General features: G+C 40.1%; 1 protein-coding gene and 1 pseudogene across 5 annotated transcripts in view; one reads left to right on the forward strand and one right to left on the reverse strand.

Moving 5' to 3' along the window:
- The window catches only part of RIPOR2 (RHO family interacting cell polarization regulator 2), a 102,977-nt gene that overhangs the window by 33,124 nt on the left and 48,382 nt on the right, over positions 1–21,471 (forward strand). For 4 of the 5 annotated variants that reach the window (XM_023524438.1, XM_011382166.2, XM_023524437.1 and 1 more), the window contains exons 2-3: positions 18,198–18,324; positions 21,279–21,434. In XM_023524438.1, coding sequence (XP_023380206.1) covers positions 18,198–18,324; positions 21,279–21,434 — 283 coding nt within the window. Of the gene's footprint in view, positions 1–16,803; positions 17,181–18,197; positions 18,325–21,278; positions 21,435–21,471 lie in introns of those variants that run through there. The other variant, XM_011382167.2, reaches the window with a different exon arrangement.
- Positions 14,359–14,958, reverse strand: LOC111732490 (annotated as a pseudogene).

Below are 21,471 nucleotides of genomic sequence, written 5' to 3' on the forward strand. Positions count from 1 at the left end.
ACACCGTCGGGTACATTCCCCCAGAACCTAATGGGTTTTCTGTTTAGAATTTCCAGAGATGTGTCTCATTTCTAATGAAAACAAAAAATAAGAGCACAGTTGCCTGTAGATCAGTTTCCTAATCTGCACAACAGGAATCATGTTAAATGTCCTACCTAACAAGGTCACTATCTGGATATAGAGTAAATGTCAGTGTATTTGGAACATAGGAATCTGCAAACATGAAATGTATTACTCTCACCAATAAAGTTGTTTCTTTGAGACCTCTGAGCGAACTAGAGAGACAAGCAGCTGTGTAGCTACCACTATTTATTTTGATTTCCAAAGGGTCACCTATTCTAAATTCTTCTAAATTGAGCACCGGGTACTAAATTCTTTGGAAGCTCCATATGGTGGAGAAGGCTAGAACGCCTAACTTTCTTACACTGGGATTATGTCATCTTTTCATTTTTGCATGGGCTAATGTTGCCTAGCTCAACGCTGCCAGTTTGCTCAAGGTATGCATTTGTTTCTACGAGTCCTGGCAGCCGTAGACCTCTCTGTCCCCTTGTCTATGATGAAAGTCTCAAAATATTCTCACAAGCGTCTTCCTACAAGTCAGAGGAAGAGGCAAAATCGGAGGCTCCCTGATCAAAGCCAATGTGGTCAAAATATAGGCTTCTTGTTTGCCTTGAAGTGGGACAGGGTAGACCCACCAAACGAAAAGGCCAAACAAAACCTCCTCCTCCTAGACAAAATAGACAAATTTCTCTTCTCGGTGACCTCATCTTTATCTGCGCCGAGATCTGAAGAGACTTAGTGTATTGCATTTGTCCTGCATTCTCCATTCTAACATTCAGTGTGTTTTAAAGTGCTCCACAAAGGAGGAAAGGTTAAGAATTACTGTCCCCAAGATTACATTTGCCTGCTTTATGCTAGATGAGTATCCCGACTCCCATAGGCTATTTGGTATTGCCTTCTTTGATCAGCACTGGGCTAGCAGGCATCCAATAAATTATTAAACTATTCAGAGATACACATAAATAGAGCAAATATTTGCCACACTTGCTTTTTATATTCCTTTTGTTATTGTCGTTGAAGCATTTTGAGGCAAATCTAAACCTTACGTCATTTCAATCCTACACGCTTCAGTATGCATGTCTAAAGTATAGACATTTTCTTACATAATCCTAATTCCATTTCATACCTAACAAAATGAGCAATATATCCTTAGTATCATCTAATATCTAGTCCGTATTAAAATGTCCCAAGTGTCTCAAACATGACTCTTTTGTCAGTTGGTTTGTCATCATAATCAAAACAGGGTCCACACATTGCATCTGGTTGGTACGTCTCTTGAATCTCATCTTGTCCTTCGCCTCCCTTTTTTGCCGTGAATAAATTATTGATCAGTAAGGAGTCTGAGGCCCTGTGGAGATCTGTTCAAAGAAGATCTGTTGTGACCTGCTTTATTTCTCCCAGGCTTGTCCAAAGAATCATAGGCTCTCACTGTATTGTTTCTAACTTCGCCCAGGCTGATGGAATGGGGTGGTTAGAGACAGTGGGTAAAAACCCTAGAAAGTGAATGATAACCCACTTTCTCATCAGTGAACCAGAGAAAAAAATTAAAAGACAAGGGCCAGAAGAAGGCCAAGCATTGCAGAGTAAGATTTGAGTCTCATAAAGCAAAAAGTAGCCCTTCAAACAATTCTGGTGTGACCCAGAATTCTGAATGTAAATTCTGAGTAATCATAGGGAATGGCCTAGGAGAAAACAGGGTTTAAAGCTTGTGAGAGGGAGGTGATTGAGGGTGAGTTAGGGGACACAGGTAGTCCTGGGAAAAACCTTCCCAACCCCTCATTTTCCTACTCTATAAAAATGGATCTGGCTCCCCACAGTAAATTGGCTAAGGACAGTGAATGGAGGAAAGGGTCATAGATACAGCTAAGAGTGGAAGTTAATTTACTACCCTGAGTGTACCATAAAAAAGAACATAATTCTGCTTGGTTAATAATCCAGGTATTTGCACATAGCTATACATAACTACTTTGCATTCTGATTGTAAATTATTTGCTTTTGGCAACCAAAAATAACTCAGCAGATGTTATTCATATGGCCACCTTCTTGGTATGCAGCAGCAAAGACCAGTAATGAAACAACTACCCCTATTATAGCAATTTAATTTGCTAAAATTACCACGCAGAGAACATGTGTACAGGCCTCTGGGAAGCCATTCAACTTTGTAACTGCTGGCATTTGATGGCACTTGCATACACAGCCTCACTCTGTTAGAATCCTAGAATAATTTTTTGACACTGGGTTCTTCTGAAACAAATCTGTTTGTTATAGTTTTCTTCCTCGTTTTTCTTTTTATCAGCTATACTTTGTTTAGTAATAATTCATATGACTTCATACAAAATGCCACAGATTTGGTAAGAAAAAGGTGAAATTATCAGAAAAATTCGCTGCAAGGCAGAAAGAATTAAACACAACACATAAATTTCTCTCCATCAGTAAGTAATGACTAATGACTAGAAAGTGCCAACATTCAGCTAGCTCATCTCTTCAGCAAAAACATCTATTTGTATGTTGCTTTAAAAATATAACATACCTTACCAAACGTTTCTACACTTTTATCACACTGTAGTACAAACACAGCAGGTCACTGATTCATGTAACAGATTCACTCCAACACGAATATCCCTTTATCAGCAATTAATTTTCATAATAAGTGTGTGTTATGAGAAATCGTTCTATAAAATTCGAGTTGCATAAGTGAATCATTCCGATACCTAACAATAAGCAATTGAAGTCAATCTGGACACGACATCATTTACAGACCTAAAAACTGTATGACGCAGGCTGTAATCAAGAGAACGAAATACATAAGGTCGTGAAAGAAGGTCTCGTTCACAATGCAACCACAGGATAGACACTGAATAATAATTCGTATCTTCCCACATGAATTATTTAAGTTTTTCTCCCTTGGATGAGCCCTCACTACTTTTTTTTTTTTTTTTTGGTAGAAAAAAGCAAGTTAGGGAGCTCTAGGGACCAGAGCAGAGGAGGCCAGGTGTTCAAACTGCATCTCTTTATGAGCACCAGGCCCCTTTTAAAGTCCCTCGGAGCAGCACTTCATACCCTTGTGTATTATTTTCAAGTCTATAATAAGATGCCTGAATGCTAAACATTTGAAATGCTGCTTTTAAAAGTGTTGCCATAACAGCAGGAATAAAATGACGATTGTAACTCGAGTTTGAAAAGACTGCATTAGTTTTAAGTCCATTGTGTTACCTTTGTGTTGCAGGGGCTTAACTGTAACCTCTCAGCTCAAACGAAGGCCATGATCATGTGACCATAATCAAACCCATATTTTTAGCTATGTTCGTTATCACATAATTGTCAGTCAGTCCTCCATCAATTCAATTTATTTGTTTGGATGGGCAGAAATAAATTGACCATATGAAATATGTACTAGTTTGAATATGTAGGCCATATTGGAAAAGCTTTGAGATAACTTCTTATCCTTTCTCTGAGCTGAAATGCACTATGCAGCTTTATTTATGAGGCTCAGTTCCATGTTCTACCTGACTCTCATGCCCATTCATGAATGCCAGTGTCAGTCACATGTGCTAGGCAAGGGAACAAGTACATGGTGCGTCGTTATACTCCCAGCACACCGTCGGGTACATTCCCCCAGAACCTAATGGGTTTTCTGTTTAGAATTTCCAGAGATGTGTCTCATTTCTAATGAAAACAAAAAATAAGAGCTTATAAAAATGGTAATTTCGATAAAATCAAATAGCAGTAGAAGATGTCAGTATCATTTTGATGCTAGTTTGAAATAAAGAGCAACAATCACCATTAGCTAGAAATGAGTCACCAAGCTCTAGGGGTAAACAGGCTGCATGCAGGAATGTCTGAGGGGTTGGTAACGCTAGGCACGGGGCTATTTTCTTCTATAACGGAGGGTTGTTTTTTAATCTGGTGATCAAAAAATGAAGGTTTATAGTGGGTGTATTTTTCTCTCAGCAGCATCAGCCAATCTGTCTATGAGGACCCTGTTCCCAAGAGATTTTTCTCTTTTTATTTCATGGGTTTTGCAGGGTTTAAAAAATATATGTAAATTTGCTTATTATTGCTAATAGCATCAACCTTCATTGAAGTGCAAAATGTTTTTTCCTTCAAACCAGGAAACAGTTGGTCTTGTTTTTGATACACTTCATTTTACACTAAATGAAGGTCTATGAGTATTCTAGACTTCGCATTTTAAAATGAATATGACGTTAGTCAAAATCCACTCAACCTCTCATGAGATTTAGCAAGTTTTATGTCCTGAATCATCCCTCTTCTAATTATCGTGAGGCCAGCTGCTACTCCCTGTATTTATTTAATCCACCAGAATGGAAGAAAAAACAGAGTTTTCATTTCCCCAGGCTGAAATGGTGTCAATTATCTAGAAGCTCCTACAACTGACTGTCCCAGTGAGTAGACGTGCTATTAACATTTTTTTCTTTACTCCTCAAATGATTCAGCCAGACCCTTAAAATAACTTCACCATGCTCTGCTGCCATTGTTTGGAGGGAGAATAAAAGAGAGAGAAAGAGGAGAGCAGATTTCTTTATTTGTATGTCTCTTCACCTGTGTATGTGTGTGTGGTTTGTAATTAGTGTATTCCATTTGATTGACGAAAGTCAGATACAGCTTCAAAGTGGAGTTCTAGTTAATAGGAAAGACTATTACCCCACACTAAGGCCTTTCCATATGTTACCTCATTTTCTCTTATAACAGGAGACTTAGGTATTCAAATCCTCATTTTATTGACAGGAAAAATTGGAGCTTAGGCAAGACTGACTGGTGACTTGGGTGCTTCAGAACCAATGCTTCCCTATCCTATGGGGTACTAAGAATCAGAGACATTGGTACAGACAGGTGGTGCCTACCCTCAAGAAGTTGGTAGCTTGATTAAAGAGATGAGAAGTTCAGGAAAATAATTGTAAAACAAGTGACTCCCCACCAGAAATGCAAAATTTAATTCCCACCAGAAATGCAAAATTTTCTAGTCCAAAAGACAAGACCCCTCTGCTGAGCTGCTCAGAAAATACTTCAAGAAACAGTTGGCGTCTGCTCCCCGCTTCTCCTCCCGCTCCCTGCTTCCTTCTTCGGGTCCAGCCTGGGTCCTGCCTCCGCTGCCGCCACTTTCCCTGGTCCACTGGGGCCTTGCCAGCCATCCTCCCCGCAGCATGGCACCATCGGGGCAGCATTTGGGGGAAGCGAGATCTTGAGGAATGGAGGGTGCCCTATAGCCTCGGTCATGGATGTGAGCAAGATGACTGGCAGCATCAAGTGACTGTAAAGGAAAAACACCAGAACGTTCGTGCTGGGCACCCATCATGAGAAAGGGGCGCAGACCTCTCGGACAGTTGCCAACCGGCTGCCCCTCTGCAGCAATGCTGTGCTCTGCTGGAAGTTCTGCCGCCTGTTCCACAAACTCCTGGAGATGGACGTCCAAATGTCCTGAAAGACTCTCTGAAATACAAAAACGGGTTGAGTGACATGAGCTGGATGTGGGGCCACCTGAGGGATGTGGACAGCTTCCAGCATTTACCTCGAACTGCTGAGAAAAAAGATGGAATACCACACCAAAAATCCCGGGTTCCCTGGCAACCTTCAGATGAGTGACAGGCAGCTGGATGAGGCTGGTGAGAGTGACATTAACAACTTCTTCCATTCTAACAGTGGCAATGTTCGACTACCTGAAGTGTGAACTTAACCTCTTCCAAATTGTTCTACTCTCTGGACATGTCCCGGTCCGTGTCAGTGACGACACCTGGGCAGTGCCACCTTGCCCCACTGACCCAGGTCATATTGGACTGCAGACACCTCTGTGATTACATTATCAAGCTTCTCTTCAAACTCCATTCATGAGAGTACACTGGCCAGATTCCTGAGCTTGTGGCCAGAAGGAGGACCTCAGCCTCAAGCTGTCCATGGAGAAACATAGCTCCTCAGTGTCCTGGGCTTTCGGCCTCTGTTACAAAAGGCCCTGGAGCCCCCCAGCTGTCTCAACAAGTGCAAGGACAAGCTTTGGTGCCCAGGGAGGTGCCTGGCTTGCCTTGGTGGTGTCCCAAAATGGCGTCTCCCTCCACCTCTAGCTTCGCCTCATCTCCATCCATATATGGCATGTATTCTAGGAACTGCACAAATGATGACAGACCTGGCCTAGACTCACAGCAGCAAAGGCGATGGTTTCCAAAGTGTTCAGTCTTTTTGTACAAATGGAATTTTGTGGACAAGTATAAGCTATAAAACAACTGTTCAAATAAATGGAGGGCCATCCCTGCCCTAGCCACAGATCTCTGGGATGCTTTGCGAATCTATTTTGGAAACTACTGGTCCTGCAGAAGTTCTTATGCTTTCATGCGCTTCTTGTTTAACACCACATGTATGAGTCTTGCTCCCACAGGTCTGCATTAGTTGGTCTGGTGAGTTCAGTGTCTGCATTGTTAAACCATATCCCAGATGAATTTGGTGTGGACGGTTCCTTGGCCACACTCCAAGGTGGCCACTATGAAGGATATAGACGTGCAGAGGGTGTGGATGATGGAAAACCAATAAAAGTCTTTATTTTATAATTCTCGGACAAGTGACACTCTGGAATCATGGTCACTGACAAGGAGTGGATCTGGTTACTTAGGACAAGAAAGGCAGCATCACTGATGAATCCAGGAGGGTTTGGCGGAAGGTTGGAACTCGATGTTCAGGGGTTAAAAGGGCTTTGGAGCAGGCGCGCATCCCTGAAGGGAGCAGAGATCGGGCTACATTCCGAGAGAAGAAGGCATTTGGTTACTTTGAAGCTCTGAATACAGATGAGCTTGTAATTATTTCTAAGATGCTGTGGAACTCAATTCCTAATGAGAACATCCTCATTTCCTTCCTATAAAGTGATGAGTTATGAGAACAGATAGGTAATTAAGTATTTGGGTTTAAAGGCCTTCTTTAAAGACAGAGCAATACATGAGACCCTCACTGATTCCTCTGGGAAAGAGAACTCTGCAGCTTGGGGAAAGGGTAGGAGGGACACTCTACACTTTTCTAAAAATCAGTGTTTTATTTTAGAATCATTTAGGTCTACAGAAAAGTTGCAGACAGTTGAGAGTTCCCACATACTCCCAACCCAGTTTCCCCTATTGTTAAGGTCTTACATTAATATAACTAATGAGCCAGTACTGATATATTATTATTAACTAAAGTCTATACTTCATTCAGGTTTCCATAGTTTTTACCTAATGTCCTTTCTTTGCCCCAGAATCCCATCCAGGGTACCACATTGCATTCAGTCATGTCTCCTTAGGCTCCTCTTTCTTTGTTTTTGATCACCTGGACAGTTTTGAGGAGTCCTGGTCTGATATCTTGTAGAATGTCCCTCACTTTGAGTCGGTCCAATGCTTTTCTCATGACTGGACTGGGGTTAAGAGTTCTTGGGAAAAATATCACTGAAGTAAAGTGCCATTGTCACCTACTGTACACTTTTGACATTTTGAATTATCATTTTATATGTGTACTACTTCTGTATACCAAAGGATATGTCACCTATTCAAAAATTACTGATTTAAATTTAAAATTTTTTTAAAAAAGAAAAAGAAACAGTTGGCTTTTGCAGCAAATGATAGTAAGGGATTAAACCCATTGTATAAAATAAGAATCTATGAGTCCACCTGACAATCCTGACAATAAAGAAATAAACAAAAAAATAAAAGGATTGAGAAAAGCTTTCTTAAAATAGAAAAAAATGATTGTTTTCAAAGAGTAGCATTTTGCCACCATCAAAGTAATAATCGATTTGGGCAAGAATCATCAACAGATGCTAAAACTCCTGGATTAAAGAAACAAGATATTTGCATAGCTTCAAAGTACTTTCTTACCAACCACATATCAATTAGAAAGGCAAAAATGGTAACTTTCCAAGGGAGAAACTGGCCAACAGCACCTTAACCAAGTGAGGAAAGTTAACATCACCAGTGATGTAACCAAGTGACTGCTTGTGTCTTCCGATGCAATGCCTTGAAAAGGACAATAATGGCACTTATGCGACGTCACTGCCAAAAATGCATGGCATGAATCTCATTACGAGACAGCATCAGACAAACCTAGACCAAGGATCACTCTATAAAATAGCTGATCTGTACTCTATAAAAATGTCGTGCTGTGAAAGGCCAAGGAACCGTTGCAGATAAATGAGACTAAAGACGTGTGGCAGGAGCTCCTAGAATGGGGCAGAGAGACAATATACAGAACATGACTGAGACAACTGATGAAATTTGAATAAGGTCTGTGCATGAGAAAATAGTATTGATGTTAAATTTCCCAATAGTGGTAATTGTATTGAGGTTATGTAGATGAATACCCATGTACTTAGGAAATACACATTGATGAGTTTAAGAGTAAATTTGCATCATATTTGCAAATTGCTCAAAGAGGAAGAGCAAATATGTATACATAAGTGATTATGCAAATTGCTTTCAGATGATTCAGAAAATAATATGCATACTATTAAATAATAAGGGAAGATGACAAAGTAAAATGTGACAAATGTCAACAAACGGTGAACCTGGGTCAAGGATAAATGAGAGCTTTTTATACTTTCTTGCAACTTTTTTGTAAGCTTCAAATTATTTCAAAATCAAGTATTTTTTTTTTAAATCGACTTTTGAACTGGGTTCTCAAAGTACCTATGTTTTAGTCCTTATCAGTGTTTAAAGGAGTTCAGATTTTTAATTATCTAAAAATTGCTATCTTTAAAAAGATGCAAGTTTCCCACTTCTCTCAATTTGACCTGTTCAGATCACACCCATTCTTCTGGATGTAGCCAATTTTTTCTTCTTCTTTAAAACTTTCTGGCTTCTCCTGTCTCATTTTTCTTCTCTTTTTAGAGAATTCTATTATTCTAAATTATTATTCAAAGCTAACTTACAGCATGCCAAGCATTGTGTGTATTATCTCATTTGCACCTCACAAAAATCCTCTGCAGTAAAATGAGGAGATGGGTATTCAGAGAAGTTAAGTAACGTGCATAAGTTCAAACAGCTGTAGATGATGGAACCCAAATGGAGCCTAGATTTGTCTGACTCGAGAGTCCACATTCCTGTCTTCTCTGCTGCTTTCCTTGGAGCACTGAGAAATAGGTACCACTTAAAATGTCTCTCTATTATTTCTGACATCACAAATTGTCTCCCATCTGCTTAGGTACAGTCATATCATCTTCGTTAATGAAATTATTACAACTGTTTAAAGCAGGGATTAGTCTTTGGTTCCCTTTGGATCTTGGACTGCATGTAGCATCCTGCTAATGTCAAGCATATAATATATACCTAATAATTATGTATTGATTGGTGGAGTCTTAGGAAGTGTGGAAAGAGAACCATCTATATCAGTCTCCAGAGATCTGAAAATGAGTTCCTTCCTTTACTTCTAAGTTAGTTGAACCTAAATCTTCATTACTACAATCTTTGTGTTTCTCAAGCACTTGACCTTTTGTAAAGCATTTCTTTATTTCATGTATGTTTTTCAGCAGAAGTCCTGCCATCCATGGGGTTGATGGGAAGTCAGGTTAGAAAATGTCCAAGTGGCCTTGTGATGGTAGGGTTGAATAATGATTTGATCTCAGTTGAACCTTACAATGTGTGTCTGTTAAAATGGGGAGGAAATGCTACTCTCATTCTACAGATACCAAGTGGAGGTTCAGCAAGTTTAGTATTTGCCCAAAAGGCCATCTTGGTTCTTCTATTTCCTTGAGAGGAGCAAGGCTGTATTGAGTTGTACTATAAATTTTTTCATCCATGCACATTACTTGTCTTTGTCAATCAGTGTTAGGTATCATGTGTGCATTTATCATTTGGTTAGCAAACGATGTTGACAACTGAAAAGCAAATATTAGCATTGCCTTGACTTATTTTAAAGCAGTACATAAAAAAAATAGCCAATGACTTGAGTACATCTACTTTTTTTTAAAGATTAGTCAACTGTTCTGTAATAGGTACCTTGCAACCATATAATAAGCAGACACCTATTTTTAGGATTCATCTTAAATGGTCATGTAGCCTAGCAGGCTATTTACATCTGGCCCACATGTCTCTATCAGACAACTGAATTATACTTCTCCTATTGACCAAGTTGTGGGGAGCATAAACAGGATGGCACTGTCAGGAGAGGACAGTGAAGGAACACAAACGAGGCTGGAAGAAATGACTCAGAAAGCGAAGCAGGGCTGGCGTCCTGCATCTCACGTGGCCTCACTGGGGGAAAGGATCAAGTCACAAAAGCATTTAACTCTCAGGTGGTTGCTTACTGATTCAGCTTTTCCTTTTCAAGTCCCAATTTCTTGGCACTCACTCTTGCAGAAGGAATGATGACTCTTTCTAGAAATTGATAGTGATTTTAATAGCTTTATTGGTGTAAAATTCACCTACCATAAAATGTGCTAATCTTAAGTGTACAGTTTTAGTTTTAGTAAATGTATACAGCTGTGCAATCATTATTGCAAAGTTTTAGAACACTTCTAACACACACTCCACCAAAAAAAGGGGGTTCTGTCATGCTCCTCTGCCAGCTCTTATCCTTGGCATCAGAAGCACTTGAATTGATTATAGAATTTTTTATTTTTGCCAGCACGTCACCCCAGCAGCCTGCCAGTTTACCTACTGGTCATTGCCTTATCTCACACGGTTGGTCTCAGTCTAACTTGTGGGAGTAGCATAGCTTTGTAACTATGGCAACTATTGGTTTTTAAGTCGACATTCTCCCCTCATGAGAAAAGCTTTAGCAAGAACTAAGATATCCTTACTATCTTTATTCAAAAATCACAGATGTCTCTTATATTTTTTATCATTGACAGGGATCGTCCAGAATTCCTTATTTTTCTTAGAGGATTTGGTTAAGTAAAAAGAGGAAAACACCATAAAAACCTTACTCTACAGGAGTTAGGGCAATGATGTCCAGCTATTGTGTTGTTTTTAAATTCATGGTGTTTGATGTCCTGCAACTCAAGTCTGTACACATGCGGATATGCTCCCTCGTTGCCTAAAGAGAAACCTTCGTACCATCCTCTCAGTGGTTCACCTTGCCTTTGGCCACATCTTAACATCAGAAATCGAAAGCATATCTGATGTGGGCTGGTTGGATTTTCTTTTATTATCCAGAGGAGCACATGGAATCTGGGAGAGACCTAAATACCCTTTTAAAAATAGCTTAAGAAAAAAGCTAATTTATAAACCCCTCAGCATAGCTCTAAAAAAAGAATCTAATGGAAAAAGCAGGATACAAAATTTAGCATGCAACATGCTCAAAATTATCATGTTTTAAATGGGAAGGAAAGAATTGAAGACAGTGATATGTACCAAAATTATCGTGGTGGTGTCTTTGGGTGACAGAAACAGTATGGTTCTTCTCTTCCCCTCCCTGCCCTGCCTTCTTTCTACTTTTCTGTAATTTCCTAATACAGAAGAATGCTTTTATGCTTGGATAAACTAAAAATAATCTAATGATTCCGATTTCAGGGTACTTAGCTCTAACAATCAGTACTGGCATTCCTTCTAGCTGACTAGATGGTTTGTCCAGTTACTTTCTAGGTTAATTGATGCCTCCAGCACTTACACTCTGCACCAGTCAGTTTGAAGATTCGTGCCTGACAGGTGTTGAAGGAGGTCGGCCTGTCACTGGGCCCTTTTCTTAGCACACCTAACCTTATGGGTCCCCTATAGGAGTTGTTCAAATTTGGGGAGACAGGCTTGATCACTCAGGCTAAGCCAACTCACAGGAAAGCATAAGCCAGGATACCAGTTTGTATAATATATAACGGGAAATAGAACTGTCACCTAGACGGAACTTTCCAAACATTTTTCTTCCACTTTTACTACCTGTACAGGCAGCATTTCCATGGGCTGCACTTTATGGCCTGCTGCCTGTGTCTACTCTGTGACAATGACTTTTATCACCCATCCTGCCAGTAACCCTCCGAGGTTGACTTCTACTACTCATTCATTTATTCTTAAGTCATCTTATTGCTAGATTCTCCAGGTAGCTGGCTGCTTCCCCCTCTGAATTGCACTCATGTTGCACCTTTTATTTCTGGTCCAAACAGTGCATGAGATCCGGTGGGTAAAAGGGGAGCTCTGGATCCCTCGATCTCATGTTATCAGCCCCATCTCCAGACTCTGCTCTCCAGGCTCGGGGCTCTTCTCCAAAACCTGCCTATTGTTTTGAAGAGCTACCTTCTCATTTAAACAGAATCAAGAGCTTCAGGTCAGGTCCTGTGTTACCATGTTATACAGAATATGTAAAATTCTATGCTTGTTCTAATTTCAAAAGACCCTGGCACATGTTTAGTTGCATCCTAGCACTGCAGAGCAGGGAAGAAAGCAGCGGTTTTCACTATAGGAAGAAGAATCAAGAAGAAAAACAACTGTGGCTTTCTCGCTTCTGTACGAAGAGGCTCAGCTCCGAAACAGTTTGTTCATCTCTTAGTCAAGGTGCTTGGGACTTTCCCAGAAAGATTCCCTTCTTCCCATGGGTCGTGAGAGTGGCTGGGTGGGGTGGATGCCTGGTGGGATAGCCGGGGCCTCCTGGGACAAGGCAAAGTGAGGAACAAACCAGAGCAGCTCCACCGTTTGCTTAAGACTGAAAACCTTTCTAGGACTTTATGCATAAAAACAAAGGTTAGTCTTGCTGGCCTTTTCAGAAAGACCAGGTAAGGAGTCAATCATTTGGAGACAGGAAACATTTTTCAGAGCCCCGGCAGTTTCAAGTAGCACATCCAAAGAAGAATTTGTTGTTTTATGTGGAATTTTTTGATTTGCAGATGCAGCATCTGGGGAGCCTTAGCAACATGTTGGGCACGGTGCATACTCCCGGGAGTACAGTCATCTCTCTAAAAGATTTTTTATCTCATTGTGTGTTCACCACCCAAAGTCAGGTCTCCTTCCGTCACCATACATTTGACCCCCTTTACCTTCTTCTGCCTCCCCCAACCCTCCTTTCCCTCTCACAACCACCATACTGTTGTCTGTGTCTGTGAGTTTTTGTTTGTCTTGTTCATTCATTTGTTGCTTTCAGTTTTATATCCCATATATGAGTGAAATCATATGGTTCTTGGCTTTTTCCATCTGACTTATTTCGCTTAGCATGATATTTTTTTAAATTAATTTTATTGGTTTGTAAAATTATATAGGTTTCAAGTGTGCAATTCAATAATACGTCATATGTATATTGCATTGTGTGTCCACCACCCAAAGTCAAATTTCCTTCTGTCATCATATATTTGACCCCCTTCACCCTTATCTACCTCTCCCTCTTTCCCTATGGTAACCACTAAACTATTGTCTGTGTCCATGAATGTCTATTTGTTTGTCTTATTAGTTTGTTGCTTTCAGTTTTATATTTCACATACAAGTAAAATCACATGGTTCTCAACCTTTCTATCTGACTTATTTTGCTTAACATGATAATCTCAAGATCCATCCAAGATCTTTCGTCTGAAGTTTTGCAGATGAAAATAAAGAAGTCAGTACAAAGCTCAGAACTCATAAGGACTTCAGAATTGTTCTGGTATAATCAGAGCTTATAAAACCCAATACATTATATCTTAGAAATCTTATTTCTCCTCTGCAAGACTTATAAAAACTTTATAAATACTGTGGTTACCCAACAGACTTATATGATCTTGTTTGTAAGCTCTCTCTCCTCCCCAGTCCCAATTCTGGACAACTCCATATGATTGCAATTTCAAAAAATAATTTTGCATCATACAAATAATACATAAATACATTTCTTTAGTAAAAATGAATACATTTTTACCACCACTCATTCCCATCTCTGCAGAGAGTCTGTCAGTGTATACTTTTATAACTTTTCTATTCATGGACCATGTGTGTGTGTGTATATATATATATATATATATATATATATATTTTTTTTTTTTTTTTTTTTTTTTTTAAACATGTTGACGTCGTACTCTGTTTTGTTTGTAGTTTGTCCTGGGGGTCTTTCTATATGGGCATATTATTTTTAACTGCTACACACTATTCTATCCCATGGTTATGTCATAATGTATTAGCCATTTCTGTAACAATTAATGTATCATTTCCACTTTCCCTATAATGTTGCCTGTCATGAACATCCCTCTGTATGCCTTTGTGAACTTGAGTTTAACTCTACAGGATATACCAAAGAGTAGCTGTGATGCCTTAAAGAATCAATAATCTTTTACATTTTAAATTGATATTGCCAAATTTTCCTGCAAACTTCGGGTACCACCTTACACGCCCTCTACCACCAGAGATACTGCAGTTCTACTGTAGTCCTTTCTTTATTTATTTGTTTATGTTTTTACTTTTATTAGCATTTTTTGATGCTAAATTTACTCCTGGGCCATAAGTTTTTGTTTCTTCAGTTTTCTTCTGGGATATCTTTTTCTTCTGTGCAACTTCCTCTTCTGGTTTAGGAACAATTTGCTCTTTTTCAGTAAGGATCATCTCAGTGTGGCAGGGAGAGCTCATGTAGGAGGGGTTAACCCACCCACGAGCTCTCTAAGTTCTGTGCCACATCTTGGGAGCTTGATTCACCTGGATGTGCTCAGCGACCAGAAGTGACCAGAGAATCTACATCTAAACCCTTAAGTTCAGCACTACTCTCTGCATTTTTAAGCATGTGCAGCAAAAATTCAGCATTCTTTTTAAGCCACCGACCCTGTGTCCAGCCCCATTGTTTGGCCTGGGCACACTGACCAACTCCACCGTTGTAATGACAGAATGGCACACATTGCTTCTGTAAAGTGACATCCTTCAGATACTTGGTGGATTTTCAGATATACATACTCTTGATGGCCTGGGCAGTTACACAAGTGTTCTTAAAGTGAGCACAAAGATTTGAACCTCTTGATTTGTGTGATTTCGTGAGGTTTTCTGGGTCAAGTAAATAGGGAACAGTTTTTGAAGGACATCTCAGGCCACTTACTTACGGGAAGAGGAGCTGTAGTCCTTTCTTTAGGTGAAAGCTTTTGGTCCCAAAGAGCATCTGCAATTAAAATGCAAATGAATCTGGTGGGGGTAACTGGTTCTAAGTCCTTAAAGCTTGAAAATGAGTATTGTGGCTTCCGTGGAGGTTTTGCTGGAAGATGAGTAAAGATCAGGTCTGTGGGGCTTCTAGGAAGCCAGGGAGCTGCCTGAAGACTTAGGGTGCCAAGAGGTGGGAGTGGAGTCCTCAAAAAGATGATCACAGAATGTTGCAAAAGAACTTGGAACTGGGGAAGGGCTGAGGAAGCTGGAGGACTAGCAGCAAAGTACTCCCCTCCCCCATTTCAGAGTTAGAGGTGGGGAGGTGTTTTATATGCTCTTGTCCCTGATACCTGAGCTCTACTCCATCCCAGCCTACTCCTTCCTTTCTCCAAGACCCTAACTTCCCATGGGGAGTGGGCTTGCACACTTGTTTTATGACTCTCTTTGGGCCCTGCGTCAGCCTTTAGGGCAGTTGACAGCAGGATAGAGATCTCAGCGTAAACCAGCTCTTCTCCAAATTCTTTCCTGACTGATAATCATCATTTCTAAGACCAAAAAGAAAACAGAACATTAAAAACGCTTACCCAGACACGTTCCTAGTGGTCATCCATTCAACGTGTAAATAATGAAAAGCTTCTGAGGTTTTACTCACCCCAAAGCATTTTACAATCTTAGAATCCAGGACTGACTTTTGTTTTGTTCTCAAGAAGCTTTCTTACCTATTACAGAAAAAGAAGAAAAATTATTGCACAATCTGGCTCATGTGTTTTACTCTCTCGTGTTTGAATAATTTAACAAAACATTAAACTTTGTAAAAACAGGCTTATTTACGACAGAATAGGATATTTTAAAAGTTGGATTTGAGAAATTGTAGCAGATTATTTTAACTAAAGTTTAAAAGTGTCAACCAACTCAGCATCATTTTTTTTCTTTGCTGAGCATCAGAATCACCTGGAGATCTTTTAGAAATCCCAATAGCCAGGTCAAATTCCATAGTAATTAAATCAGAATGCCTGGGAGTGGGAGCTGGTCATCAGTACCCACTGATGGAGACGAAACTAGTGATCCAATGGATTAGAGGGGGGAAAAAAAACCTTTGAATTAAAAAAATATGTTTTCTAGAAATTCAAGACAATCATACAGTTAAAATATTTCAAATATTTTGTCTTTCCTGTGATCGAAGAGTTCCAATATGTAGTAGACCTATTGAACAATAACGTAGAAAGTGAGATACAATACTAATAAAATTTTCCAAATTGAGACTTTAATGTTGGGTTTTGGTTATATAATTATTGAGCACAGAAAGAATATGAACTATGGTGTTTTCTTGATATTACAAGTTTGCATGCGACACAAAGATAGCAAGGCACAAATATAAGTATTTTCCTTTAGTAAACAGCAGAGCATTTAGGAGAACCTCACTAAAGATTTAAGTGAATTGTGGTTATTTTTGAGGTTTGGGAGTGGGGAGAAGTAACCAGAGAGCCTTATTTGCAACTGCATTTTTATCTTGCCATTCCCACCCGCCCCCCACCCGCACTGGATAATAATTTTACTGCATGTACATACTTCTACTTTATTACCTTAAAACTTCTAGAGAATGCTCCAAAACTTAAGCTACCCTTCCTCCCCACACTCCTACCCTATCCACACTGGATGGGGTGGGATTCCTGTCCTACCCAGAGGAAAGAGCAAGCCTGTCGCCTATGGCCAGTGAGTCAGCACCTGTCCCCTACAAGAATGCATAGAAACCTCAGAGCTGCTTTCTTCTGGAGGGAGTGGGGAGGGAAGTGAGAAGGGAGGGAGGGGACTTAAAGCCCTGCAGCGGCATGGGGAAGGAGGCCACTTGTCCTCTCTGGGAAAGGACTCACTCGGACCTCCTCCCTTTGCAGAGCCACTTTGAATAGCTTTGAGTGGGGTCTAGTGAAGGTGGCTCTTCATCGCTTCCGGATGGACTACCAGAATTCTGCTGCTGTCGTTTCTCAGCTTTTCTTGCTGGCTGGGTCTTTAAAGGGCAATTGTTGATGCCCTTTGAACTCACCAACGTGCTGTCTGATCACTTTGGAAGTCTTCAATCTGGACTGTAGCTGCCTCCCCTTTCTCCTGCAAGCCCTCCCCTTCTCTGGACTGAGGTCACCTGCTAAGACAATGGTATGTGCTCTGACTCTTCCTAGGGCAGTCCCCTAGAGCAGGGGTTCCCAACCCCCCGGCCAAGGACTGGTACCAGTCCATGGCCTGTTAGGAACCGGGCCTCACAGCAGGAGGGGAGTGGTGGGCTAGCCAGCAAAACATACCTGTATTTGTAGCCACTCCCCAGCACTAGCATCACAGCCTCAGCTCCACCTCAGATCATCAGGCATTAGATTCTCATAGGAGCACCAGTCCCCAGTGCCAAAAAGATTGGGGACCACTACTCTAGGGGAAATAACCTGGGGCTTCTGTCCAGCTGAAGTTGTGTTTGATAGTGTATCTTGGTCAGTCGTGTTAAGTTTTTAGGGAAGAGAGCAAGTGACTGAACTGGGGTACGCTTTTTGCTGCATTTTCCTTTCTTGTCTCTTCTCTGGGGTTTTTAACCTAGATTCTCACTGCATTCGTGAGAGCTCTCTTCTTATTTTCCACTGCCACAATAGCGACATGATCTATCTTTCCAAGGATACATAAGGGCAGAAAAAGGGAGAAAAAGTTTAAGTAAGTTCATCTCTAAAGAAACCTCATGTTTTTATTTTTATGACTTCTAAGTGTAGAATTGTACCCTACGACCTGACTGTGTTTTCATTGCGATGCAGGACCTGGCTGAAACTTTGACTTGGCCTATTTCTTTGTTTTTGCTGTTGTTGAATGGAAGCAAATATTAAAAAGTTTTCATGCTTTTTCAAGGCATAGTCGAACCTTTTTTTTTAATCCCTGAAGGGGTCCTAACATGACTGATAATTGTGTGTAACTTATTTTTATTTATATCTCAGGAGGTAGGTATCTTTTCTTCTTCACCTGAGAGCTGAACCCTTTGGCTTAGGAAGAACGTGGCAGAAAGAAGCTTTACAAGCATCTAACGGCCTCATGACTCACCTCATCTGACCTCGTGCCACACTTTTTCTCATTGTTGACAAGCTTAGTGTGTTTTGTCTGAACCTGCCTATAATTTGCCATTATCTTGCCCCTGTCTTTCAGGACTACCAGCCCGACTCCCAGAAATCATGTTGGTAGGATCCCAGTCCTCCTCCCCGGGAGGGCCCAATGGCATCATTAGAAGCCAGTCATTCGCGGGGTTCAGCGGCCTTCAGGAGCGGCGATCCAGGCAAGTCGTGTGTGGGTCTTTCCTGGGATGCAGCTTGAGAAGGATGTGAGCCTTAACACTATAAAGAGGATCAGTGTGTGCAGGCGGCCTTGTCAACACACGCACATGTTATTTTAATCTCTTTGATGAAAAGGATGTAATATACCAAAATGAAGTTCTGTGGTTTCTTTTCTATCATTTAGAACTCCTCCTACAAAAAAGATGGCTGAAGACTTAGGATAAGCTACCAATATATGTGGATAGCTCTTCCTACCCCTACCCCCAATCCCCCACCTTTTTTTTTTTAGGTCTTTTGATAAGTATTGTCAAAGTGCCTCCACATATTAGAACCCATTTATCCTCTAACCAGCAACAACAGATTTGCTTTTTCCACACATTTATTGATAACCAAGCATTTTCTAAAAATCTTTTCTAGTATCTTGTCATCTCTAATAAGGTTAAATGTCCTTTCATAAGTTTTTTTCCTTTGTATCTATTTTGGGAATGACCAGTTAAGGCATGTCTGTTGCCTATTTCAGAGGTGGATATTTGCATTTTTTCTTAGAGAACGATAGAGGCTTTTTTTATATATCCTTTGCAACACCGTACATGCTTGTCCTTTTCTTACTTGTTTGAATTGCTACCTTTTTTTTTCTTTTTTCCTTTTGACCTCCTTCACCCATTTAGCCCACTGCCCACCCCCACCTCTGGCAGCCACCAGTCTGTTCTTCGTATCTATGAGTTTCTGAGGTTTTTTGTTTTGTTTAGATTCCCTGTATAAGAGATCACAGGTATTTGCCTTTCTCTGACTTATCTCACTTAGTATAATGCCCTCAAGGTTCATCCATGTTGTCACAAATGGCAAGATTTCATTCTGTTTATGGCTGAATCATGTTTCATTGTATATACACACCACAGTTTCTTTATCTATTCATCCATTGATGGACATTTAGGTTGCTTACATATCTTGGCTGGTTTAAACAATGCTGCAGTGAACATAGTGCCTAGATCTTCAAGTTACTGTTTTCATTTTTGAACAAATACCCAGAAGTGGGAATCCTGGCTCATATGGGAGTTCTCTTTTTAATTTTTTGAGGAATCGCCATACTATTTTCCATAATGGCTGTACCAATTTATATTCCCACCAACAGTGCACAAGGGTTTTCTTATTCTCCACATCCTTTCCAACACTTGTTACTCCTTGTCTTTAAGATAATGGCCATTCTAACAGGTGGGAGGTGGTTATCTCACTTTGGTTTTGGTTTGCATTTCCCTGACAATTAGTGATGTTGAGCACCTTTTTATATACCTGTTGGCCATCTCTGTGTTTTCTTTGAGAAAATGTCTACTGAGGTCCTCTACCCTTTTTTAATCAAATTGTTTGCTTTTTTGCTATTGAGTTGTATGAGCTCATTATGTATTATGGATATAAACTCCTTATCAGGTACATGATTTGCAAATATTTTCTCCCATTCAATAGGTTGCCTTTTTATTTCGTTGATGGTTTTTCTTTGCCGTGCAGAAGCTTTTTAGTTTGATGTAGTCCCACTTGTTTATTTTTGCTTTTGTTGCTTTTACTTTTGGTGTCAGATTCAAAAAAAATCATCGCCAAGACCTGTGTCAAGCAGTTTACCGCCTTTGTTTTCTTTTAGGAGTCTTATGGTTTCAGGTCTTATGTGCAAGTCTTTAATTTTGATTTAATCTTTGCATATGGTGTAAGATAGTAGCCAAGCTTTATTCTTTTGCAATCTTCATTCTTTAGTAACAGTTTTCCCAACGCCATTTACTGAAGAGACTATCCTTCCTCATTGTATATTCCTGGCGCCATTGTGGTAATTGACCACATCTGCGTAGATTTACTTCTGGGCTCTCAGTTCTGTTCCATTGAGCTATGTGTCTGTTTTTATGCCACTGCTATACTATTTTAATTGCAATAGCTTTGTAATACAGTTTGAAATTCCACCCCTTTTTGAAGCACGTTTTCATTGCATCCCGATTTGGGAGACTGCTTGGTATGAAGTTACGCAGTGTATAAAGTCTGCCTTTGCAGATTGACTCCCAGGGAGCAGATGTCATTCAGACATGGGAAAGTTAGTCTTGTAGTTTCCCTGGAATTTCTTCTCATCTAAAATAAGACTTAGAAGAACTAAGAAAGAAATCATAAGTAGTGAAATAGGTAACATGGGGTAAAGTTTGTCTTCAGTTTTTCTAACATTACAAAGGTCTTATGCTCTGAGGGGCCTAATGTGCTTTGACCTGCATTGTCCACTATGATGCACGTAGTGATAGCAGAAGAAAATAACTAATAATTAACCTGGAAGGTGCACAACACATACCCGACAACTCAGAGGTCATAGTTGATAGCTGAGTCAGAGAGTGGTTTGACCTCTTGGTCTCCTAGTCAGATCAGTAGTTTGGTATCATCAGGTATCACATCTCACCACTGCTGGCTGCCTTCTGCCAAACAGAGATGTTGAGTTTTATGTTATATCTACACATAATTTACAGCATTAAAAATAAAGCTTAAGAAAAAGCTGTCAGTCCAACTCTATGTGTTTTTCTTTACTTTAACAGTATAAGAAATTAGCCATTTGTCATGCTTATGGCCCGTTATCAAAAAAGTATTCATTTGCATATATTTTTAGTTGCTTTATATCCTTTTGCCTGCTCATTATTTCCACCTGGGAGAGTTTGTCCTTGACTTCAATGGCAAGATACGTTTTCACTCAGAGCGCACGTTACCTGAAGCACGTTACCTTCTTAGACTTGGGGAAGCCTCTGCCCAGCAAAACTTCCAGATTTCAGCAGTTTAATCTAATACCAAGAAACTAAATGTAGGATGGCTCAGATCTATTAATATACCTTTCCCAAAACACACAAATACAAACACAAGATGATTAAAAGGCATTTATTTTGTCCAATCTTTTTAGATGCCCTAGACTCAAAATTTCTGCTTTTCTTTTCTCTTTCCATAGATGTAACTCCTTCATTGAAAATTCCTCTGCTCTCAAGAAGCCACAGGCCAAACTGAAGAAAATGCACAATTTAGGACACAAAAACAACAGCCCTCCCAAAGAGCCTCAGCCTAACAGAGTGGAAGAGGTCTACAGGGCCTTGAAAAGTGGACTCAAGTAAGAATATCAAACTAACAATGCACTGAACATTCTT

The sequence above is a fragment of the Pteropus vampyrus genome, unplaced genomic scaffold, assembly GCF_000151845.1.
Source record: "Pteropus vampyrus isolate Shadow unplaced genomic scaffold, Pvam_2.0 Scaffold463, whole genome shotgun sequence".
NCBI classification, from domain to species: domain Eukaryota; kingdom Metazoa; phylum Chordata; class Mammalia; order Chiroptera; family Pteropodidae; genus Pteropus; species Pteropus vampyrus.